The sequence below is a fragment of the Neolamprologus brichardi genome, chromosome 7, assembly GCF_056152115.1.
Source record: "Neolamprologus brichardi isolate AB-2024 chromosome 7, ASM5615211v1, whole genome shotgun sequence".
Lineage (NCBI taxonomy): Eukaryota > Metazoa > Chordata > Actinopteri > Cichliformes > Cichlidae > Neolamprologus > Neolamprologus brichardi.
The window spans coordinates 50,630,991-50,656,340 of record NC_142110.1 but is presented as its reverse complement, the minus strand read 5'-3'; the positions used below and the strand labels follow the sequence as shown (position 1 = coordinate 50,656,340).

Sequence of the window (25,350 nt, the reverse complement as noted above, 5' to 3'; positions counted from 1 at the left end):
TAACATTAACCAGACAAAGGAGAGCAAATAGAAGTATCTTGAGTCTAGAGGTTACCTCACCTCAGGAATTCTTGTTCACTATCATTTCTTTAGTTTTTTCTTGTATACTCACTGTGTTTGTGCTGCCTTTCTACTGTGACCAGCAAACATGAACTAGAGTAGTTAAAAGCTTATTGAACTTCATGCCTTAATTCAGATGCTTGAGTAGTAGCACAAACGTTTCAATTAGCACGTTAATTTGAAAGTAAACCTGTCATCCTTCCTGTACATCGTTCCTGATAAGAATCAGACGTGTGTGTGCACCAATTAGATCTCTCTTAAGTCTGCCGCGTTGTGGGGCTTTATCTTCTCTTGCTGATTTTCTGAAGCTTCCTGTCACTCTTCAGAAGGTCCATACAAGGTCAAAACCTTCTGACTCTGTCAACACTCAGCTGTGGAGTTTCAGTTACCGCCTGACTGCTGGTTTTGTCTCTCTCTTACACAAATAAACACACACACACGCTCAGTGGACACCCCTGCTGTCTTTACAATGACAAAGAATCCCTTTGCATATTTGTATGCAAAAAAATGTTAGGCTTTAGAAATCCATTTAAACTTGACTTCATGTAACTTTAATAAAGGCATTTCTACTGTCAAAAGGTTTGTGATAAAACTCGCACTGTTAGCTAGCTGGGACCAAATATGAAGAGCAACTGGATGAATTAAAAACCAAAATTGTGTGTAAACCATTATGACTTGAAGATGATTCTTGCTTTGAGCCTTCCCCCTCAGAGCTGAGAGGGTTAGCAGCAAAATGATGTGTTAAGTGTGGTTTATGCATCAGACACGCTCAGTACGCTACAGTTTTCAGGTTTTTACAGGTTTGATAGATATTTCAAGTCCGTCAAATGTTGGATATTCCAGCTGTTCTTGAATGCCTCACTGACTGTGTCACGTCTGGTTCTTATCTATGCATTAGCATCCTTTTTTGGACTTGTGGACTGTGGTATCCCGTTTGTGGTTAGTGAGTGCAAACAAACAGAAAATAGTTCATGAAACAGTTCTCTCTTGTAAATGAGTCTCAGTGGTGTTACCTTTGAAAATGGTTAATTTAGGGGGGAAAAAGCATTTGTTTTTTAAATCACATTATTTATAAAAGCAAACAGACTTGTTACTGGCAAGGCAGAGTTGTGATAGTTTAGTGTCAATAGTTTATTAGTTAAAATGGCAGCCCAACTAAATTAACTAATCAGTACAAATAAATGGGGGCCACTACACTGAGGAGTGCTCAGGGGTGCTACCCACTGCCTCTCAGATCAGACTCTAACACTAAATGTGTGCCAACAGTAATCTCAAAAAGCCCAGGCGAACTTAAGGATGGGCCACAGGTGCCCCTTATAGTCTAGCTATGATTGGCAAACTAGTGTAGGAATTCCCCCACTACAACAGAAAAAGCAGGTCTATAGTCACTATCACACCTAAAGCAAATTTAGAATCAAGTAACTTAATGTGCAACACCGTGAACACGTTAAACAAGCTGAAGCTGAAGCTGCTGTTGTGATAGCACTTTGCTTTCGTTGGCATGCTATCATGCTGACGTTTGCTCAAAGCAGGAGGCCTCACAGAGCTGTTGGCTTGCCTGTTGGGTCAGCCTTGTTTTTTTGTTGTATCCTTGGAGTGTTGTTATAGAAGTAGAGGCAAAAGTAAGAAGTCATTATGTGATATTGTTGTGTGTGTTTCTATGTTTTTATTCCTGCAACTGCCCAACAATGACAGGAATGTGATTTCCGTCAAAGTTTGTCCCCAGACCTTAGTGTAAGTACACAGGAAATTTGATGGAGCTTCGCTCACTGGAATGGATTGTTTATAGGATGATGAGCTCCAAGAAAACATAAAAAAATAAAAAGACTACAGTCAGCCCCTAAAGACAGCTTCACACTGATTGCCCCTTAAAGAATCTGCAGCACACAGTGTTGCTGTGAGGATGTGCTGTTTAGGAATCCCCTTTGTTCCAGCAAACTGACCTGAATGCAAACAGGCTGCATTTACACATGTGTGCACGCACAGTTGTTTCAAGCATGTGACATCACATTCCTGGCATGTCGCACAGCTATTGTGATTTGGAGGATATCGTATTCTGCTTAGAGTGCCGTCACTTCATTGGCGTTACATCTGACATGACAGGATGGCAATCATGGGAGGAGACAGAGAAGACTGACCGTGTGTGTGTGTGTGTGTGTGTGTGTGTGTGTGTGTGCAGGGTGGGGGTGGGGGGCAAAACTTCTGTTCATAATTTAACACAAGACATGTTGTGGAAGGGCTGTAATTCAAGCAACATGTATCCAGTTGTGTTTTAGAGTTAAGACTGATCTATGAACTCCACATTTTTAACAAGCAGAAAGCAGCTTTGTACAGCAGCCCAGTGCAGCCCACCCACAGACAGACCTTCATGAACTTGAAATGATTAACAAAGTTCCACAGACGTTTTAGAGAAAAGACAACGAGATAATAAAGGACATTTTGCAAAAATGGAAGCTACTTGAGTTACTTCAGTTTCAGTCCATATGGTTTTTTAGGTGTTTTAGGTGACTTTGAATGCAGCATGTTTGTTGGTGCCAAATGGACCAGACTGAGTATTTCATCTCAAACTGGTTTCTCGAACATAACAGAGAGATCACTCTTCTCAAATAGCTTCCACAGTCAGCAGATCCCAATCCAATGAGCTCCCTTTGGGAGGCGGTGGAATGGGCTTCATGGATGTGCAGCTGACAAGTCTGCAGCAACTGCTAGCATGTGAATGTAGACCAAAACCTCTGACGAATGTTTTCGGACAAAACCCAGTCCAACCCAGCAAAGTGCACCTAATGAAATGTCCAGTTAGTGTAAATTAGCTTTAGTTTTAATTAAACTTTGAACACATTTCTTTAACGAACCACAAATGTGTCTGTTATATTGACGCCAACCATAGAAGATTTCTTTTCAACAGCTAAAACCCTTTAAATGTAGGTAATGTGTAAGTTATAAGTAAGTATAATGGAAGTTTTAATCATACTGCACCCACATAATAAACACACGGTGCAGACACCACAACAAGAAGCTGTAAAGGCATCTCACTATATTCCTTTTTTTTCTGCGTGCTTTTAATAAGTACATTAAGAATTTTGTAGTGCAATAAAAACAAGTGTAAATTTCAGGTTATTTACCCTGTTGACATAATTTTGTGCATATTTCATCATTTAATAAATTTGTTTACATTTTTGGTAATAAATATCATTTAAAACTTTTGGAGGTATTGCGCTTACAAACAGAATGACATGCATGCAAACAAATAAGGAAAAATCTAGGTCAAAAATGACCTTTTAACATGTTCATTTAGTTCCACGCTTACTGTTATTTACATAAAATCAATTTCACCCTCTATAAGGAAGATAAATATTTGAAACTGGTTGTTTGCAGTTGTTGCATTGATGTGTGTGTGGAGAGTATGGTAAATACAATAACGCTGTCGCTAGGTAACGTGCTCTTCTGTTGTAGCTGCTAAGCAGTAAGTTTATGGTATTTGCATTAGGTTTCAGTGTAATACTATAATGACTGTTATTATGGTTGCACTGAAACAGCAATTTAGTCTGAGACTTGATCCATCGCAGGGCGCTGTACGCAAACACACACACACACACACACACACGTGTCAACAGACTGCTAATTATTCAGCCTAACCCCATGTGCTGATTACACCTGTCACAGTATAATATTTTCTCTAAGTAATATTTGTCACAGAAGGAATTCACTTTAAATGGTAAATGGCCTGTATTTGTATAGCGCTTTAGTAGTCCCTAAGGACCCCAAAGCCCTCTACACATTCAGTCATCCACCCATTCACACACTGGTGATGGCAAGCTACATTGTAGCCACAGCCACCCTGGGGCGCACTGACAGAGGCGAGGCTGCCGAACACTGGCGCCACCAGGCCCTCTGACCACCACCAGTAGGCAACGGGTGAAGTGTCTTGCCCAAGGACACAATGACCTAGACTGTCCAAGCTGGGGCTCGAACCGGCAACCTTCCAATTACAAGGCGGAAAAAACACCAGAGAAACGAGGGAAAAGGGGAGTCTCTGTTCATCACTCTACACACTCACTGTACAAGAACAGCCTCTCTACAACATATTATTTGTGTTATTAACATGACATAAATATGATATCAATTGTTGGTAAATAGCGATACCACTATGCTCATTTGGTATAAAAGATTACAAATGAAAACATTTGGCTCAAACATTGTTGCGGACATACGGACATTGTTGCGAGAGCATACATTATATATGAGAGCGAGTGAGTTTTGGCTTATGTGTAGTTTCTGAAAGGCCCATCACCTCGCTTCTGTTTACTGAAATATCTCTGCTCAGACTGCCCACAGCAGGCCAGAACGACCTTCAAGCCTCCAGCCGGTCTACTGCTGCACCTCATGCTCCTCACTGTGACTGCATTGCTCTCAATGAAAACCAGAGGCTCTCCAGCTAGAGTCAGAGATTTCAATGCTCTGTCAGCAAAATATTCGTAACACACCCTCATTAGGAACATGACATCATAAGTACAAGTAAAACACAGAAAAACAGTAAACAGATGTTCTGTTGCTCTCTGAGCAAGAGCTCAACCGTAAGTGACAAGAGTCGTCGTCTTAGCCGTTTGGATTTAACTTTACCGGTAGTTGAACTTTTTGTTTGTGAATTCTCGTGTCATAACAACGAAAAAGTTTAACTTTGACAGATTCAGCTCTGGTCATGTTGACAGGCTTCCTGTGGTGGACATTGATTTAGAGGCTGAGAAGAGTGCAAATGCTTCAGTTCATGGCCTCAGGGAGCCACATCTTCTCAGGTTTAATCTGGGCGCCCGGAGGGAATCGAGTGTGTGTGTGTATGTGTGTGTGTGTGTGTGTGTGTGTGTGTGTGTGTGTGTGTGTGTGTGTGTGTGTGTGTGTGTGTGTGTGTGTGTGTGTGTGTGGCAGGCATGCTCATGTGTTTGACCCTGCTACACTCAGCCTCCCACTGTGCAACCAGATGATGATTAAGATCATAAGGTCTCCACGCCGCCTCATCATGTTCACTTTTGCTTGGCTTTTTCGTCCACAAATCTCATGTTTTGGGGGTTGGCCTCTGACCACAACTAGAAAACTGCATGAGGAGTCATCTGGTCAGGATTATCAGCTGGTACTGGCTGAAACGTCAGTCAACTAGCATATTTGAAGCTCTTTAGACACATTTAGGTTGTACTCATCAGTACAAAAAGTCAAGCGGTATTTCATTTCATTTTTGTTTTCCACATTCTGTGATGTCTTCCAGGAAAAACATCAAAAGTTAAGTTCTACGTAACCATTTTTAGAGGAATGATTTTTTTAAATTTATTAATCAACTGAAATGGGCCTATGAATCATTCAAGCGTGCAAAAAGAACACATGGGATGAACCAGTGTAGTGTCTAAACATAACAGGCAGCTTAGCAAACGACCAGTCTTACATATCTTTAGGCGCTCTATCGCTAGCAGCCTTTCAAAGCAACACATAATTGTCATGATGCACGCTCAATCATCCAGGTAAGTAAATCCCAAAAGGTTGATTCTGTTCATCTGGACGTAGCGTTTTCAGTGGGAGAAGCGTGGAAAATGGTACTCTGATCAGTGGTTGTTGATCAATGGTCATGACAATTTGCATATTAATGGTCAAGGAACTGGCCTCACAGCCCATTGTTCATTCAGTGGGCTAGTTTCAGTTATTGTGCAAAGGTACTGTTTATAAGGTTGGGGAAACCTGCAGTCAGCTTAGACTGAACAAGTCACTTGGATGGGTGATGAAACGTTTCTCCCAGTGAAAACGCTACATCCAGATTTGTTGTTTTTTTTTACTTTGATCTGTCACAGATCTGTCAAAGTGCACATTTGAAATTATTGGTTCAGTATATATGGAGGAGTGAGTTTCTACAGGCATCTGTAAAACAAGGTGGAGACTGTGTCATAGTTTGGGGCTGCATTTCAGCTTGTGGTGTTGAGGATCTCATCAAAATTGGTGTAACACATTAAAATACAGTCGGATTTGCTGGTCTTGTCAACACTGATGTAATTATGAAATTTAAAAAAAATTATGAAAAGTACCCTCACATTTTGGTCTACCCAATAAACCATCAGGAAAGCATCTAGTTGGCAATAGCTTAATTTTTCAGCGTGACAATGATCGCAAACCAGGTATGCTTTCACTGTGTGAAAAACACACAGTGGAACACTGTCAGTCATTGACTGGCCTGACCAGAGCCTGGACCTCAGCAATGGAAAAAAATCAGCCAATATTTAAAGAGCTTTGAATGTCCTTCAAGAATCTTGGAGAACTATTCCTGAAGACTACTTAGAGAAATTACACAAAAGCTTGCCAAAGAGAGCTCAGGCTGTGCTGAAGATTAAAGGTGGCCATGCTATAATATGCTTGTTTTAGCATGACCAACTTTATTCAATAAGCTTGTTAGTATAGAACAAACTTTTATTTTGCCTTATACACTATACTTCCATGTCTATCTGGAAATGTTTCAGTAAATCGCAGCACCTATTTTTCATTTTCTAGGAAAATATGAAGAACTGAAGCCTGCCTCAAGACTACACAGCACTGTATGTAAAACATGTAAAATCTTAACCTTAAAAGCAATTTAGAGCTGTGAAAATAAACATAACTGACTATAGTCCCTCTAAAATGTAGTCAAGTACAGGACGATCTAAGTGATACAAAGCGGAAATGCTCCAATGGAGGATAATTCCTTTAAAACTGAAACTGCCATTCATATTTACTTTCTGCCACTGGGTGAGGCAACCTTGACCCACTACTGGCTCAATCGATCGTGGCTCAAGAGTTGGGAAGTTCGCCTTGTAATCGGAAGGTTGCCGGTTCGAGCCCTGGCTTGGACAGTCTCGGTCGTTGTGTCCTTGGGCAAGACACTTCACCCGTTGCCTACTGGTGGTGGTCAGAGGGCCCAGTGGCGCCAGTGTTCGGCAGCCTCGCCTCTGTCAGTGTGCCCCAGGGTGGCTGTGGCTACAATGTAGCTTGCCATCACCAGTGTGTGAATGTGTGTGTGAATGGGTGGATGACTGAATGTGTAAAGGGCTTTGGGGTCCTTAGGGACTAGTAAAGCACTATACAGATACAGGCCATTTACCATTTTACTTAACCCCACATCTGCAGAGTAAATAAACTGAGTGTCGAGCATGAGGTCAGCTGTGTTGCTGATTCATCAGCTGTTCCTGCTAATTAGATGGCAGAGTGAGTCATGTGAGTGTACTGTCAAAGTCTGCTGTTTCGTCACACAAACAGCAGGAGCTCCTATTTAATGTTCAACTAAATGAGTGGTCGTGAGTTACTCTGTGTGTGTTAATGTGTGTGTACGTGCAAACAAAAAGGTAGTCGCGTGTGCCTCGTCACTGTGTGTATTTGTGTGGAGCTCCTTACAGCTGGGCTTCAGAATCTCTGGAGGGGTCCTATTGTTAAAGACTTCCTGCAGAAATCCAGCAGGGCGAGCAGAGGAAAGGGAGGATCACAAAAATATGGAGGTTAAATAGAAAAAGAACACTTTCAGCTGTAATCTACAAGGACTTTTTTTTTACAACTAGAAAATGTAAATTAGCAAGCAGTAAGATGCACCAAGATTTTTCTTCTTGATCTGGCGTAGTAGTTTTACAAGTATCTCTTAACTCTAGCTTTTCTCTAATTCAGCTAATGAAAAATTAACAAGCGCCTTCACATGTGTCTGTCTGCAGCTCAGTGCAGAAACAGGATCTAAATACAGAAACTACCTGAGAGATGAGAAAGTGAACTAAAACAGTAAATTTGTGGACTTTGGAGCTTCAGATCTGAATAATCCTCCTCTGCAGGTTTCTCACTTTTGCCATAAACACTTGTTTTTGCGTGACTTTAAAAATAGATGCTATAATTTCTGTAGTTTCTTCCTTCCACTGCTACGTTTTCTGTATCTGGCTGATCCTGCAACAAATGACTTGATTCAACTGAGTGGATGTGATAACACAGGCTTTCAGTACATGCATTCAAGCCTCTGTACTGGAGTGGAGTTGCTCTTTGGTCAACTGCATAATAAGTTGTAGATGGATTACCTCATTGTTATGTTTATTATTCGTGTCACTGTGAATGGGGCAAAAGCGTAGCGCTTCCTGTAATTGTGCGGATATGGAGCAGATGTTGAAACTGACATCGTTTTTGCTGCTTTCTTTCGCTCGCCTCATTATTCTTTCATCTCATTATTTCTTTTTTGTTTTCTTTAGCCTTATTTCACTCACTTTAGCCTCCGAGCTAGTAATGTGCTGCGATTGCAATTGCAATGATTTGCAGCGAGCTTCTGTTTCACCCGCTGTTCAAGTTCACAGCAGACTCCCCCCCAAAAAAGGGAAGAATTAGCAAGAAATTTGGTATTTGACCTTTTACCCTCCATTTATTTCCATACAGTGTGGCCTTCTTGTCTGATCTGGTTTCTTTTTTATGGAAACAAACTGTGAGAAAAATGATAGAAGCTTCATTTTCAAGCCATTCGCATCAGATCCCAAAATTGTGACTCTGTTTTATCTCAAGCCACTCTCAGGCTGGGTTCAGCATATCACAAGCCATTAAATGTAATTATATTTTCTCTGGCACTGCTCTCCAGTGAGATGTATTTATTACAACAGGCAACTGAGATATTATATGAATTGCTTACTACACTGCTACAGTCTGTGGGGGTGCTGTCGTTAAAGAGTGCACGCATGTGTATATGTGAGAGCACTCATGCGCATTTATATTGGGGAATGAGGGTCACTAAGGGTCACCCATGTGCCCACTCCAGAGACAGGAAATGGCTCCAATATGGCCTTCCTTGAACGCTTTTTTGAGTGATTTAGGCTCCTTGTCAGGGCCAGAACTCCAAGATCAGGGAGCACAAATGTACAAAGTGAAAAATACAGATGTTTCATTTGGGCCATTTGAAACCGTCGATCTCTGGTGGGCTTCACCGAGAGTCAGGGGTTTATTAACAGTGTCAGTGGGGCAGCGAGCAATGAGCTGATATGTCAAGAAAAATTTATGTCAAGTTTAATGTTAACATATGTAAAAAATGCTGCTTTTTCTCCCTGACAGATACACCTCTAACCTCTGCTAGCTTCTTGTCTTTATCGTCATGTAAGACCAGATTATTTTCCATTAGAGCCGTCTTTTCTATCAGATTACGTTCTGTTAGAGTCTTTTAACATGTGTTTGTGCTACTGGTGGATTTATGTGTAGCTTTCAATAGCAACACCTGTTCACAGACTCGAACATGAAGATATGTTCTACTTCAGACTTTTTCCAGACCTAATGCTAGATGTTTATCATGTCTTGGACTGTGTGCAAATATGCTACTAAGATGGTCAGAGTATCTAACAACTATCTCGGCCGTGATGGTTGTTTACACAGAGCATATTTCCAACCATCTGCTAAATCTAATTTAGGGCCATACTTAAGACTTCAGCGTCACGAAAGGGGGCCGAGTTTGTTACTTGCAGGCTGATTCTGACATGTTATGATTCTCTTAGCAGACACAATAAAATGTGAACAAAGCAGAGATGTTTTATTCAGGCTGGATGATGCTTACGCACTCCACTGAAGTATTTTGGGTGATTGTGCCTGTATATTTTCATTTTGTTATATTTCTCCTCCACTACATTGTAGTTCAGAGAAGAATGCTCTAGTATTCATTTGACAAAAACTGTACAGCTGCTTATATGAAAAAAATAAAATATATATTACTGAGGCATATATACCATTTATTTGAATCATGTTTATTCACACAAGCCCTTCTGCTACAGGGGTTGATTTGAATATTTACATTGCCTGGCACTTTTACAGTGAGAGATCTGACTTCCTTCACTGCTATCGCTAATGTACAATTCTTAATACTCAAATTAATTCATCACGGTGGCCTACAATCTTCCTTCATTCAAAATATATTTATTTAAAAAACAGAAATGGGACTCAAACGTTGGAGGTAAACAAACGTAAAACCTGAATTTTTATCAGTTAATGTAAGTTGCACCCGTTTCACTCATTTCTTTTAATACTTTCTTAAAAAGAGGTTGAATTGCTTTGATGAGATAAATGAAGATAAATGATATAAATAAACATTAATAAAGGCTAACAATGTAAAAAAAAAAACAACCCAACACTCTAAAATAAAAATGTAAAAATGCAAAGGTTAGCTTGCACATGTTAGCAAGATTTGCTAGGGGGGTTTACCTTTAACATCTTGCTATCTAGGTTCACAGCTGATATATCCATGTCACATTCATACCACAACAACAAAACAAATGTTTTGGCTTACTTTAAAACAGAAATCTCGCACTGCACGGCTCAGCAGAGCATTAAAAATAGAGGAACCTACACACTACCTGACACACTACTGGTTACACCTCACTGGTTACACCTCACCTACTGGGTTTAGGTTTGCTTTTGCTGTCAGATCCATGTTGTCATGTTTTTTCCCCCATATTCTCACCTTACCACAAAATGTTGCAGCATAAGTCGAGACTTGTCAGACCAGTCTACATTTTTCCAATCTTCTGTTGTCGAATTGTGGTTAGGTGTGAACTGTAGCATTGGTTTCTTGTTGTTAGCTGACAGGAGTGGTCTTCTGCTTCAAGGCTTAAAGTATTCTGTGTTAAGGAATGCTTATAACTAATGGTTATTTGAGTTGTTGTTGCTTTCCTATCAGCTTGAAGCAATCTGGCCATTCTCCTCTAATCTCTGGCATCAACAAGACATTTTTGACCAGAGAAGTTCTTGTTTGTAAAATCTAGACTTGGTTTTGTGGGGAAATCCCAGAAGATCAACAGCTTCTGAAATACTCAGACCAGCCAATCTGGTACTAACAACCATGCCACATTCAGAGTAACTTAAAATGTCTAAATTCCTAAATGCTGCTGCAATGTGATCGGCTGTTTCAATATTTGCCCTATTTGTCTTGATGAATAGCTGAACAGGTGTGAGTGCGTATACACCTGAACCTGACTTTCATTTTACTCTCAAACACTTCTTTTTTAGAGCTTTTACTGAAGCAGCTTTTTCATGTCACTTTTTAATGGTCAGAATTGATTCATTTTTGCTTTTCTTAGATGTAAAAGTAGCTTATGTTAGATGCCCAGCTCTTCCTATCCACAAGCAAAGCAGTTCCTTTATTATTTCCATTACTCAGTAGTGTATTAATCATTTTTATATTTGAGTGTTTCCATTTCCAAATTATTCTTTAAAAATGTACACCACGTTTTATCTCTACCACAGACTCCTTTTTTTTGGAGGAATTTGTTTTATATTGCTTCTATTACTTATTTTAATTAATACGTGTTTTTTCTATATGTTTGGTTCAACTTCCCTGAATCAGTGTTGTTTCCTCAGTGGACTCATTTCCTCACAGTAATCCACAGCTGATAATTGTATTCTTTGTCTCCTGTTGTTGTTGCTGAATGTGATTCACAAGTACTGTATTTACAAACCACTTCTTGATAACCTTGGGTGTCACTGATTGTAGATGAGCTATCCAGAATTTGACGCAACGTGGGCTGAATAAATCGTCTAACCTAATGAGACATGCAGCCCAGAGAGTGAATTGCTTGCTTTCCTCATTACCTTTCAGGAACTCTTTCTGATAATAATCACGGCGCTTAATGAAATAAGAGCTAAGGGAGCCTTTTCAAGAATGTTTTTTAAATGACCTCATCTTAACCCAATCAGGCCCAATCAATTTTATAAAAATATTTACACCTTTCCTGTTTTCAGGAACTTGAATCATGTTTTCAGTCATGTTTTGTCCATCTTCTAAAGCTACTTTTTTAAAATACAAAATTACCCTTTTTGAACAACAAAGTATATAAAGGCATTTTTTAACTTAATATACAAACAGTTTATAAAGCCTTTTAACTGAAAAAGCGGATTTTAAGGAAAGTAATTAAAACCTTTTCCCAACATATAAAGCAGGTTTTCATTGGACTGTAACAAGTCCAGTGAAAAACTAAGTATACACTTAGTCCTTCCATAGGAATAAAGAGGTTGGGAATCCAGTCCAGTGAACCTGATTAATTGATCACTGATGATTAATTGATCAACAGGACAATGATCCCAAGGATCGAATGTACAACCAAAAAGGTTGGAAAAAACCATATCAAGATGTTGCAACGGTTCAGTCAATGCTCAGACCTCAGCCTGACTGAACTGTTGTGGTGGGATCTTAAAGAACTGTGCATAAACCAATGATCACAAACACCAATGAACTGAAGCAAGGTTGTAAAGAAAAGTGAGCCAGAATTCCTCCACAGTGATGTGAGTAAGTTCAGGTTATTGCTACTGAAGGTGAATTTAGTGGCATTAACATTACAGTATAAAACTTCACTATAGATTTTTGACTTTTTTAATGCTTTTTGTGTTTCCATATAAAAAGTCCTCCAACTCATTTTTTTTCTACAATTAATTGATTCTGGAGGTAGAAAAATATACAAGAGTACATAAAAGGTGTGCTTTTATTTAATGGAGTTAGACTAGTAGATATGTCTGTTTGTTGTCATTTGTATAATGTCTTCTTGACCTCATAGCTGGGAAGTCACAAGTGTAACTAGCATGAATAAAGTGCATTCTATTTACGTTTTGGGCATGTGAGCTCATTTATATTATTAGTTCCATATGTGGCTTTTCCACTAAATGGCACAACACATGCCATAAAAAAGATGATAGTCCAGCTGCTCTTACATCACCGAGGGCAGTGATGTGCAGTAAATGGGAGTGGAGCAAGGTTATAATCCAAGATGCATCTCTCCCAGTGATGAGTAACAACAATAATAACCAACATAAAGCTGCTAAAGGCAGCAGTCAGCACCCTCATGCTTAAAGATGCCAACATAGGTAAGAAAATATGAAATAACTTGTAAACAGAATAATAATAACCTAGTTTATAGTTTGTTTGTTTTTTTATCATGCACATAGTCTAAATTTAGTATCAGTGCGTTTTCATGTGAAAGAAAAACAATCAGTGTTCATCATCATACACAGAGAAGTTGAGGTCAGCAGGGGGAGGACATAATCAGTCTGATCATGTTTCCTACGCATAGCCTGCCACCTTGTGTTGAGAATCTATATTAAATCATATAGCGTTTGAGCTAAGTAAACTCTCCAATGTATAGTTTGCATTTTTTTTTCCTAAATATAATACTAATGTGTAGTGCAAATTGCAATACATGTTGCATATTACAGTTTAAAAATTAGCTTGGGTCTTGCTACAATTAAAAGCTGCAGTTACCAGCACTGCTTGATCAAATATTTAAATAATTTAACTCATCAAAGCACCTCAGCTGTGGTAATAAGTAAAGAAATAGATGAATTAATTAAAGTATATACAATAGAACTTTAATTTAAGCATATATAATTGTTCCCAGGTCAGAATTTTTTTAAGTGATCTATTGAAGGTGCAATAATCAAGTGTATATAACAAGAGAATAGATCGTAAATGCCATTTTTTATATCATTATTTAATTTTTTTTTTTTTTAAACCCCACCAACAACACTAATATAGAAGTAGGCTAATTCTTCATACAGTAAAAGTTCATAGATGACCAGCTCTGGCTATTTTTTACATTTTTTTCCTAGACTGTGCCCGCCTTTATGATGTGTTATTTGGTTTCCTTTACTCGTCATTACAGAGATTAAATAATGTAATGATTAAGACAGCCATTTTTAAATTTGTATCTAATTGTTTGCATTGAGTTTCTTCCTAAAACGCTTTACTCAACATCCATTGTTTTTGTTTAAATTAGGGCTCTATAAAACCGGATTTCCTCTGAATAGTTCATAGCCTTTGTCGTTAAATGTAATCAGTTTATGGGGCAGCTCAGAGGTTATGTTGCACATATTTCCCGCTGCGCTCTGTTGAATGGACGAGGCCGGAGGCGTCCGCGGATCACTCCAGGCCACGTTTTAACGTCACCTGCCACCATGTTGGATCCGGAAGTGGGCAGAGTCTGCAGGAATCTCGAGCCCAGCTGAACGTTAGCCGTCGGCTTCGCTCGATCGGTCCACCGCTTTCCGATTTTCACCTTTAACCTTCAGGTTACATGCTGCGTGGCTCTCTTGCTGGTCGACGTCGGCGCCTTTCTTCGGATTTTATCGTTTTTCGGCATCAGCTATGACTACTCTCACGCAGAGAACATCGGGCCTCGTCCAGCGGCGGACCGAGGCCATTCGCAGCGCCGCCGCCGAGAAGGAGAAGGAGTCCGGCGGTGAGGAGGACGAAGTGCGCCGCGGGGAGGAGGAAGACGACGACAAAGGGGACTCAAAGGAGACCAGACTGACGCTAATGGAGGAAGTGTTGCTCTTGGGCCTCAAGGACCGAGAGGTGAGCGCTGTTTTGCAGTCCAGCTTAGCAGACTGGCTAGTAACTTAGTCGCTACACTTGACATTAGCTAATGTTAGAGTTTACTGTGCGTCACCAGTCGTGGTTGTCAACAAAGCTAACTCTGGTTTATTAAAGCGCTAGTTAAAAGTTTCCCAGAATGCTGTGTTCATGTAGCACATCTGGGAGTGTATTGATTCACAGTGTGTCGTTGCTAAGCTTGCTAGCAGATGTCATGTAGCTTGTATTTAAGCGCATCGAAATGTTTTGCGCTGCGTTTTGTTGTTGGCTCGTAAGGTTACAGAAAAAGATGGGGGGTGGTGGAGAGTGAAAACAATTATCCGGTTTGTTGAGCTTCTTAGCTCGGGTTTCTCCAAGCGTTCACTTGACAACTCGCCAGCGAGTCACCGCTTTCCTTTTTATCTCGCTTTGCTTCAGCTCCTTCCAACACGTCAGCTAAGTTAGCGAGTGTTTTTTTTTCTCCACCCAGGGCTACACGTCTTTCTGGAACGACTGTATTTCTTCCGGCCTTCGAGGCTGTATGCTTGTAGAGCTGGCTCTCAGAGGGAGGTTACAGCTGGAGGCGTCCGGTGTGCGAAGGAAAAGCCTGCTGGCAAGAAAGGTGAGAACTATTATATTGCGATCAGATGTTTGTGCGTGTGTGTAGGGGGGAAAGGACCAGTTTGTCCGGTTAAATGCTTTGACGTAGTGGACACTTGACACTGTTTGCTTTTCTTCTGACGAAGAAGGAAGCATTTTTTTGTCGGGAGGTTTACACCTAGTTATCTACGTAATTCCTCCTCACACAGGATGTGTCTACATCACAATTCCACAGACAGCAGCCATCATTATTAAAATGTTTACCTTTCTCTGGCAAGGTGATCTGCAAGTCAGATGCTCCAACAGGAGACGTGCTGCTGGATGAGGCCTTGAAACACATTAAAGAAACTCAGCCTCCAGAGAATGTCCAGAGCTGGATAGAGCTACTGAGTGGTGAGATAAGCACTGCTGTATTTGTTAGCCAAACCTAGTGGTGATCTGCTTATTGTTTCACCTTTTTGGTCACATAGGTGTCTAAAATGTTGGGGCGGAGGAGTACTGCTTGCTTATGTGCAATGTAATGTCAGATTTGTCAGTAGCAGGATTAATTGATTTTTAAAATTGTTTTAAAAACACCTTGTAGTGCCCCAAGTGGCAATTGTTGGAAATACAGTAGATAATTAGGGATGCACCAATCTGTCAGTAGATGTCAGTCTTGATGTTCGTTGTGTGAGATGACATTCACCAATGGCAGTAGCTAGCATTTATCTGTAGTCCCAAAACTTTTCCAAGATGGATAAATATCAAAAGACCGTGTAATGATGAAGATTTATTACACTTTAAACATTTATTTTTAATTAAAATACATTTACATTTTGTGCACTGTCACAGTCTGCAAAATGTAACAAAATATAACAATGGGTGCATCCTTTATAATAACAACACAGGAAGCATTTTTGGCTCCTGTTCTCAGCTAAGAACCTTAAAGGAGGAAAATGACCTCGGCATGCACGTCATTTATTTTGTTGCGTCTGAAAGCCGATCTCAATGTTGTCACGTAGGCGAGACCTGGAATCCGCTCAAGCTGCACTATCAGCTGCGAAATGTCAGAGAACGTCTGGCCAAAAACCTGGTGGAGAAAGGTGTCCTCACCACAGAGAAGCAGAACTTCTTGCTTTTTGATATGACCACACATCCGCTTACCAACAGTACCATTAAACAGGTATGCAAATGTTCACTTTGTTCTGCAATCATGATCAAAATTTTGATTCAAGCATCATTGCATATCATTAGTGGGGGAGGTTTGTGTTTTTTAGTTTGCGTGCAGGAACTGTCAGCTATTTAGGAGCATGTTAGTCACGCCCTCAACTTCATTTGATAGAGGTTTGACCTATATTTGCCCTTCACTGGATTCAGTTAAAGTAGAGTTGACAAACTGCACAAGTATCAGTGCAAAAGGGGTAATATTCCCCTCTTATATATTCTCTCATATTTTAGCTGGATGGCAAATCATTTTCACTTCATGGTTGTATAATTAACAACCTTGATTCTGGTCTAGCATTAAAGCAAGCAGCTATAGGAGGACAAGAAGTCTGGCAGCCGTATATGCTTATTAGTTAGCTGTAACATAACCTTCTATGCAAAAAACCAACTGTTTAGCTTCCGGCCTAGAGAGGCTAAAGCAAACTTCCTGTCTGACTGATGAAGGGGTTAGTCTTGCTAAACATGAAGCTACAAATGTGACTTTTTAAAAAAATGTTTTTATTTTAGTTATTTAATTATTTATTTTGTTGTTTATGATATTTGTATATGTGCAGAACTGTGTGAACTCTGGTTTTATGTTAAAGCGCTTTATAATAAAGGTAAGGTGTGGTACAGATTCCGAGTTAGAGCCTGAATAGTGTAATGATCTAATTGAATCTAATTCACATTAATTCTAACTATAAAACTCTATAATATTTACTGTTACTACCTGCAGCGCCTTGTCAAGAAGGTCCAGGACTCTGTTTTGGAGAAGTGGGTCAACGATCCCCATCGCATGGACAAGCGGGTTCTGGCCCTGATTCTGCTGGCTCACTCATCCGATGTTCTTGAGAATGCCTTCGCCCCGCTCCAAGACGAACAGTACGACCTCGCCATGAAGAGGGTTCACACTCTGCTAGAGCTGGAGCCCGAGAAAGAGAGCGCTAAGCCCAATGTCAATGAACTAATGTGGGCCGTGGTGGCCGCCTTTACTAAATGAAAGCACCTGATTGGTTGGACTGAAAGGTGGTCTGTATTATTTAATTGGTTGAAGGACTTAATGAGACAGACTTCACTCTAATGAGACAATCTGTTTTGGTTGGGGAGCTTGTTTAGACATCTCTTCTGGATGATATTTTGGTGGTAGTCCATATTAACACACAGTCTTGATCGGTGGTGGGCTTCACCAAGCTAACAGTGGGACGGGCTAGATGACTCTCTAAAATGGAAACGACTGGCTGCTTTCACACAAGTGAGGTACATCATCTGCCACTGCAAAGGATATACTTATACAAACATCAACACTACATACAGGTGGGTTTCTATTCGTTAGATGACATCGGAGAGCGCAGTAGCTGGCAACAGTAGTCATGGTGAATATGAAGATATTGACTGGGGCCAAGTTTCCCTTCAGCGCAGAGGAAACGTCATCTCTTCATCACTTCAAGATCTCCATACCCTGCCACATGCTAACGCGAGGACAAAGGATGAGCAACGCTCTTTCTGCTCTCGCAGGTCTCCCGCTTCCACCTGTTCGTTTCCACTTGAGTTAAGAACACATCTCTGGGTTCCCATTATTACAGACTACCTGACTGTGTCAGATTCATTTTGTCCTTGCTTTAATTTTTCTTTCCTCCTTTCCCCTCAATGCCTCTTGAGGGGGAAAGAGGGGCTAAACACAAGTTCAGTTCCTTCACCAGTAAGTGTGAGATCATTCGGCCCTTACAGAGATTTAAAATGTGCAATCTAACAAAGCTCTCATTAGTTTGCTGGTTTTTCAAGGGTCCATTCTGTGTGTAGAGAACGCAGCTAGTCTTCCGTTTCTGTTTATGTTGCTGATCGATGCTTGGAGTAGCCTGCCATTAATTAACTATTTTGCACAGCTGCTAGCCCTGCAGGTAGGTTAGTATTTATAGGTGTCTTCTCGGGTTGTGTAACCCACTTGTGACAAAGGGATTTGATCATTATAAACTTTAGAAACTATGGTAAAGGAGAAAAAAACGACAACAAAAAATCTCAATCCAGCTCTATAAGTATAAAAAATTTAAAAAAAACAAAAAAAAAAAAATAATTCCCTTGGTGATTAAAACAAATGCTCCTGCTACTTATATTTCTAAATGTGAATCAAGATGTAAAGACGCAGGGGGGGGGGAAAGAGTAGTGATTGAATTTGGATATTTAAAAAAACCCTCCGTGACACTTACTGTGATCATTAGTGTTTACTTATACATATTAAGGAATTGTTAGCCAAGCAGGTTAGCTATTTTAGTTACTACAAAAACATATTTTCTCACTTAAAACTAGTGGTATGTAGACATAGAAGTGCTATTTAGGTTTAACAATATTTTCATTTCCCTGAAAATTGACAAAAAATATTAGTTGAATTTCCTTTTGTCATCGTAGTTAGTATAAAAAAAACCAACCCAAAAACAAAACAGAAAGTCAGAGGCAAGTCTTGTGTAGGAGTTTCCACACATGACTAATCGACAAGCATAACCTGTTTGCATTTCCTCTGAAGAAATCGTCCTGACATGATCATGTGATTTATTCCAGTTGTTACTTTTAGAGGTAAGTGAGAAAATGTGTTGTGCAGTTATGGAAAGTCTTGACTTTCCATGTATCTCAGCTTATTTGTCATTTCATGATTACATGCTCTTTTTGTTCTGTTTAATCAGCCCCTGTGGGCATGTTGTATGGTTTGATACATGGAAATGATGGCGGAGGTTACATGGGGTCTTGGTAAATCCCTGTTTATGACTGAAACATCTTAACAACGTCTAATGGAGAGGAAATGAACTCCAAACACGCTTTGGTCTGGGAAAAACTTGTTTCATTGTAAAATTATGATTATAAAAACACCGTCTGATCAATGTGGTCTGTGTATGAAGTTACATCGCCTGTTTTTATTTTTGCCTTTTTTCTACCTGCACAGTACCAGTGGGTATGAAGAACTGTTGAGACACGTTTACAGCAACAAGATCATGCTTGTTATCGGTGGAGGGCTGGGATGTTTGTGGATGTAGCTACAGAGAAAACGGCTTGTATGTAATTATTAATCATTTTATGTGTACGGTCTAATTGAATTCAGTGAAAGGGATCTCTCCTATCCTCTATAATTCTGTATGCTTTTTGTATTACCACAAAAAAAATAAACTAAGGATCCTTTAAGTGCCTGAATTTATAATGTTTTGCTGCGGTTTTTCTTTCAGAATTTATGGTTAAAAACGGGCTTGCTCTTATCAAGATTTTGATTCCTTAGGTAGATCGTCTGATTCGCGTTCTTCTAATACTAGTTGGTAGATGAATCTCTTCAGTGAATATAAACCTTTGCAAGACTTGTTCAGTAATCAAAGGGAAAGAAAATGTTGGTACTTGTTTTCAGTGGTAGAAGCGTGCTTCTAATAATCAGTAGGTAACAAATAATTGATAATAGGTTGTAGAAATTATATTTATGACAGAAAGTTGATCAGTTTCTTTCTTCTTTAACTTAAAAGCCTACACATCAGTCCCTGAAATTCATTAACTAACATGAACCAATTTGTTACCTTTGTGGGACAGTTTGGGTTTTTTTTAGTGATCCCAACCAAGAAATATGATGCGACAGCATTTCCCATCAGACTAAACTTCTTTTGCAACTTCCAGTTGCAATGATTACAGGGATATCATGTTACCAAATCATTCTTTGTGAACTCTTCGCTTCAACTACACAGTTTCCATTACAAACATGGGAGTTGCTTCTTGCCTAACTCTTATCAGAAAGTAAATTATTTCTGGGATGTGCAGGTGAAAACATGAAATGAAACTAAGGTGAATCGTTTTATTGGGGGGAAAGTAACACACACAGAGTTCCCTGACGCTATTTGACCTTTAAATACAATGAAACTTGGATGCATTTTATATTTGTATTTTTAACAATAAATATAAATTTTTAATACGTGGGTAGTCAACTTTCTTTGAGGCCAGAAGAAGTTTGTGAACCACTGCTTTAACAGAAATTTCACCATTTTGTACCATATTGACAATGTGTATGTGAACTTTGTCAGATCGATGTATTTCACAGCAAACGTATTCTCAAAGTTGGAGAACACCGGCCTTCCTAATAGTGTTACTAGATGCTCAATTATCCAGATAAGGAAACCCCAAAAAGTTGATTCTCTACATTTAGGTAGATGTAGCGTTTTCCTCACTCATCCAGGTGACTTCATCAGTGTCAGCTGACTGCAGGTTTCCCCAGCCTTGCAAACAGCACATTTGCATGATAACCGAAACTGTCACCACTAGTCAACAATGGCCTGTGAGGTCAGTTTCATGATCGTTAGTATGCAAGTTGTCGTCACCATTGATCACTGACCATCGATCAACGGCTATGAGTACCATCCACAGAGAGTTGGGGAATGGCAGCGATGTAAGATGGTGAAAGATGTACGCTTGGTCCACTGGAAACACTACGTCCAGATGAACAGAATCCATTGTTGGTGGGAATTCGGTTTAAAATGAGTTAGCAGCAAAGCAGAGCTGTATAATGTTAAAAATATAAATACAGCTAGTTCTTAGACATGTAAATAAATTGTTATAAGACCGATTTGAAGGCGGAACGAATGCCAGCAGGATGAATTCTTTAAAACTGTCTGCAGTTAAGTACAGCCAAGATCCATTACTCTATGACCTAAACCTGGGCTGGGTTGTGGAACAGCTGGAAGACAGCTGCCTGCTGATGTACTCCAACACCTGTAAAGCCTTATGAGCCACGACTACGTGTTTGGAATCCAAAAGATTTTAAACGCCTAATGTTTCCAGATTACTTAGGTTTGCAGCACTTGGCAAGCAGATAATCATGTCCAATTTGTTTTGTTTTTTCCCCTGAATCTTAGATCAAAACCAGTTCCCAGAGAGACACATGATTGCTGCCTAACATTGAAATTAGATAGTTGGTGTTACACTCGTTGTTTTCATGCCTGCTACCACAATTCAGAATCCCTGCTGTGGGCGCAATAGCTCTGGATGTGGAGTTAGAAACCCTTTTCAATCTAGTCATAAGTTTGCTTGACGTCAGCTGCTCTTACAGAACCTGACACCGGCTGTCTCAAGTAACTAAAAACACAGCGCTTATACTATTTAATAACAGACCCACCATCAGTAAGCCTTCTAATTCAGTTTTAACCATTTTCTGATCATAAAAAAATGTGCATTGTTTGTATTCTTAACTACATTCACAAACTGCTTTCTGTCATACCCACCATACAAACAGATACTACACATGACCAAGTAATACATTTACTGAATGTATATCTTTTAATGAACTATTCATGACACACTTCCACTTATGCTGACATTTTTAAAATGCATTTTAAGTAGATTCACAGAATTTATAGATTCACAAGTGTCATTTCCTTTAGGTCCAAGTCAGTTAGTCTAAATGTTACACCTTAACCTATAACAGAGCCAACATGCATGAATGTCCACAGATAGTATACGGTGTATATACATGTGACAATCAGCATCTTTAGCAGATATAATCCATTCTGAAGCTCCTCTTCGGTCCAATTCGTCACCGATCTGTATCAGCGGATCAACAGCATCCCACAAGTTTTCCTCTGGAGAGCTTCTGTCTTCCTTTTTGAGTCCACTGCCAGTCCAAATCCAGCGACTCCAGCAAGATGTGTCCACAAACATATGTACATCCCACTTACGGCTACCATATTGCCACCAGTTATGAGTCTATATATGAGACCCTTCTTTAATGTTAGGCTCACGGCCAGTCAGATTTACAGTATACGCTTCCTCTTGATGAGCTCTCACATCATGTCTCACTTGACATTAGCGACAGTCTTGTAGTGCTTGATAAGTATTTCCAGCAGTTTGTATTTCCAGTAGAGTTCATCACCGGCTTTACGAAGCTCGCGTGCGCAGAGTTCAACAGCGGCAGCAGCTCCTGAGGGTCTGTCTGAGGGAAGAAGGCATCGGTTAGATCATATCAGTCGATTGCTCGCAATCTGTTAGTAAAATATCGGGCTTAACTAAAACTTCCTCAATCAGATCTGTTTATATATTCACCTTTGCTGGCCATTTTCTCAACGATAATAGTCCGAAAACGAGAAGCGCTTCACAGGATCGTTTTGCTTCTTACCGGTGTTGACACTTGATGTTCAGGAACAGGTTTGAACTATTGATAGCACAGACCGCCTTTTAAACATGCTATATACGTCACACACATGCTCAGAAAGAAATCCCCCGTTGGTCACGAGTCGACTTCCCCCTCCTACTACTTTGTTTACCAGCGTCTACAATCAGTAGTGTTAAAGGTTAAAATGGTTAAAACTTAGTATTTTTGCACTTTGCTAAAGATATATATCCATCCCTATATTTTTTTTCCCGATAGTCACATTTAAGAATAACACGGACAATAGAAATGGACACGTACATATGTTTAAAAAAAGTTAGAAGTCTTAGAATGAGCTCATAACCAAATGAAATAGAAAGGAAAACAACATCTGAAACAGTTCCACCGTGTCACACGAAGCAACATTTCATCAGACCAGTTTGTTAACTGCAAAAAGCTCACAAACCAACCATAAAGAAAACAGTACAGACTGTACGGCAACAGTTCACAGCCACACTTTGTGTCCTACCTGGCCGATAAGATTAGATATTTAGAAGCAGTGTTCTTTTCACCATGTACAGGACAGATATCATTGGACGTATTACATAAACACAAACACAGAATATTTAAAATAACCAGCTGCAGAAAATGTTTCTTTTACATCAAAACCTTGCATTAACCGGTGTCACGCAAGTTTCCGTGACTGAATTAATGCAAAAACAAACAAGGCCAACACCACTCTAATCACGTAACACACACCAGGCACGTGACCTGTTTACACTAGAGGGTGATGAAAAACTTGGTGACGTGGAAGACAAAGATATGTGCATTGCGCTTCTTCCTTAAAAGTGCACTATTTGCATTTGTGCTTAGTACAAACACCATGAACTTGTTTGGGCATACCTTCTCCTTTCGTACGAAATGGGAGGTACGAAAGTCGTATCACCTGACCACCGACGGCTTAGAGAGTTGCAGTATTATTTCTTTATTTAAGGAAAATGTATTTACTTTTGAGAACTGAGTCTAAACTTTAAGATTAAGAAATTTAGATTATTGAAAGTGCCACAATATAAATGTTTAATGTATGTGGCATCATGGGTCTGTTAATACCTATGCCACAATGTTTACTGTAGTCGGTCTGGTTTTAATATACATTCAGCGCCTCTTTATTAAACCTGTTCAGCTGCGAATCAATATCTCATCCAACCAATCACATGGCAGCGACTCATTGCATTTACGCATGCAGACAAGGTCAAGATTGCCTGTGAAAGGTCTAAGCCAGTATCAGAATAAGGAAGAAAGTTAAAGTGTCTTTAAACGTGACGTGGTGGTTGGTGTCTGACGGGCTGGCCAAGAAATTTCAGACACTGTTGATCTACTTGGATTTCCCCACACGCCTCCATCTCTGGAGTTTTAGTAAGAAAAAGACAAAATATCCACTCAGCTTAAAGCAAAAGAGGAAATTTCGGTCTCAACTCCCAGTGGCTTGCCATGATTAGACAACAGAATATTCGAAAACTGTTGCCTGGCCTGAGTCTTGATGACCGCAGTGTACCAATCTTCTAATCGTGCTTCCAGCCTCTATGCCACAAATAATCAATAAAGCCACACTGAAGGCACCTAATGAAGTTTCAGCTAAGTATAAGTCAGCAGTTTAGCCAAGTGGCTGCCAAACACATGGTGGGCCCCCCTTTAAAGGGTCATATAATTAAGAGCAAATTTAGATTAAGAGCAAATTTTAAATTACATTTCTGCATTAAAAAAAAACATATAGAGAGTGAAAAATTATGTACGATATATTTATGGTGAATTAAAAGCTGAATTATACATGGTATATTAAAATGTCATCATGCTACCTAAAAACAGGCTAAAATCACCTAAAAGCATCACATCATTTTAATGTCACTGCTTATAGCAGAAACAGGCATGTATTAGTATAGTAATATAGTTTGTATACAGTTGTATAATTCTATGTATATTTTTATGTCTATATATATAATACTTGTATGGCAATAAAGCAATTTTAAAGGTTAGCTGGAAAATGTCTTTATATTTTAATTACTGTACTACTACTATTACTGTAAACGTACTTAAATGGGGGAACTCTAAGTGGCACCACTGCACATTTCACACATGCTGCTAGTTGTCCACAGAGCTCAGTGGTCACATGGTTACAGCAGGCGTGTTGCTGCTGCTGATAACAGCATTGTTAAATATACTGGCCTTTTATTGCCGTGTCCTTAAGGTATATGTTTTGAATGTAAATCAACAGGCTTATCGTGGTTTCTCTCTTGTGCAGTCTTGTGACCTTTTGTATGAAAGTTTTTGTTGTTGTGCAACATCTCTGAGAGGAAACCACCCCATTAATGTTCCGCTTCATGGTTGGGGTGTGTGTGAATGATGTTGCTTTGGTGGAAATAAATAAATAAATTGGAAAACACATTGGCTTTTTGGGGCTTTCACGGGTAGGTTTGAAGTCGGTGCTTCTGTTATTTGTGATGGGAGCAGGTAGCTTGTGTGAACAAAAAAAAAAGAGTTGACAGGCTTTGACCTTTGTTTGTGTAAATACTGACAAAAGAAGCGTACACAGATGTGACATTAATAGTCAAGCTGTTCGTTAAATAAGCCGTTCATGCCATCTGGGTTGAAGTAAATTCAGATCATTTAATGTAAAAATTCTTAGGAAATGTGACTTTACCTAAAGGTATGCATATATTTATATGCAAATATTAAACACTCTTGTTCCCTGTGATATATATATAAATTAGCGATAATATTATAACTGTCGTATTCATGTGGTTAAAATGAAAATTATTTTAAATTAAGAATAAAATTTTGATTTATTAGATTATTATTAAAATTGATTTTATTTGTATGGTCTGTTTGTGAGACAGCAAAAACATGTAAATGGATTCTCAGTACATCTAAGGTCAGCTGGGTTTAACCTTACCCTGAGGTAAGTTTAATCTATGTAGGACCTTAACCCACAGCAGCCCATGCCTGATTTTTAATGTGTTACAAGGCACAAATCAAAAATCTTTGTGTCACTGGTTCTACTGGTTCTACTGGA

The 25,350-nt window shown here is 39.5% G+C and overlaps 1 protein-coding gene across 1 annotated transcript; it reads left to right on the top strand.

Annotated features, from left to right (window-relative positions):
- The first annotated feature begins 13,874 nt into the window (after positions 1-13,874).
- On the top strand, positions 13,875-19,364 carry LOC102798524 (Golgi phosphoprotein 3-like). Its single transcript, XM_006789111.3, has 5 exons — positions 13,875-14,401; positions 14,889-15,020; positions 15,277-15,391; positions 16,000-16,160; positions 16,917-19,364. The coding sequence occupies exons 1-5, from the start codon at positions 14,192-14,194 to the stop codon at positions 17,178-17,180; spliced, it is 882 nt and encodes a 293-aa protein (XP_006789174.1). The 5' UTR covers positions 13,875-14,191; the 3' UTR covers positions 17,181-19,364.
- Positions 19,365-25,350: the final 5,986 nt, after the last annotated feature.

Bases quoted from the DNA above. Each gene is read 5' to 3' on its own strand.
- LOC102798524 (XM_006789111.3), top strand. From the start codon at position 14,192: ATGACTACTCTCACGCAGAGAACATCGGGCCTCGTCCAGCGGCGGACC. The intron at 14,402-14,888 runs GTGAGCGCTGTT...TTCTCCACCCAG, and splicing joins TGGGCCTCAAGGACCGAGAG to GGCTACACGTCTTTCTGGAA. The intron at 16,161-16,916 runs GTATGCAAATGT...TACTACCTGCAG, and splicing joins CCAACAGTACCATTAAACAG to CGCCTTGTCAAGAAGGTCCA.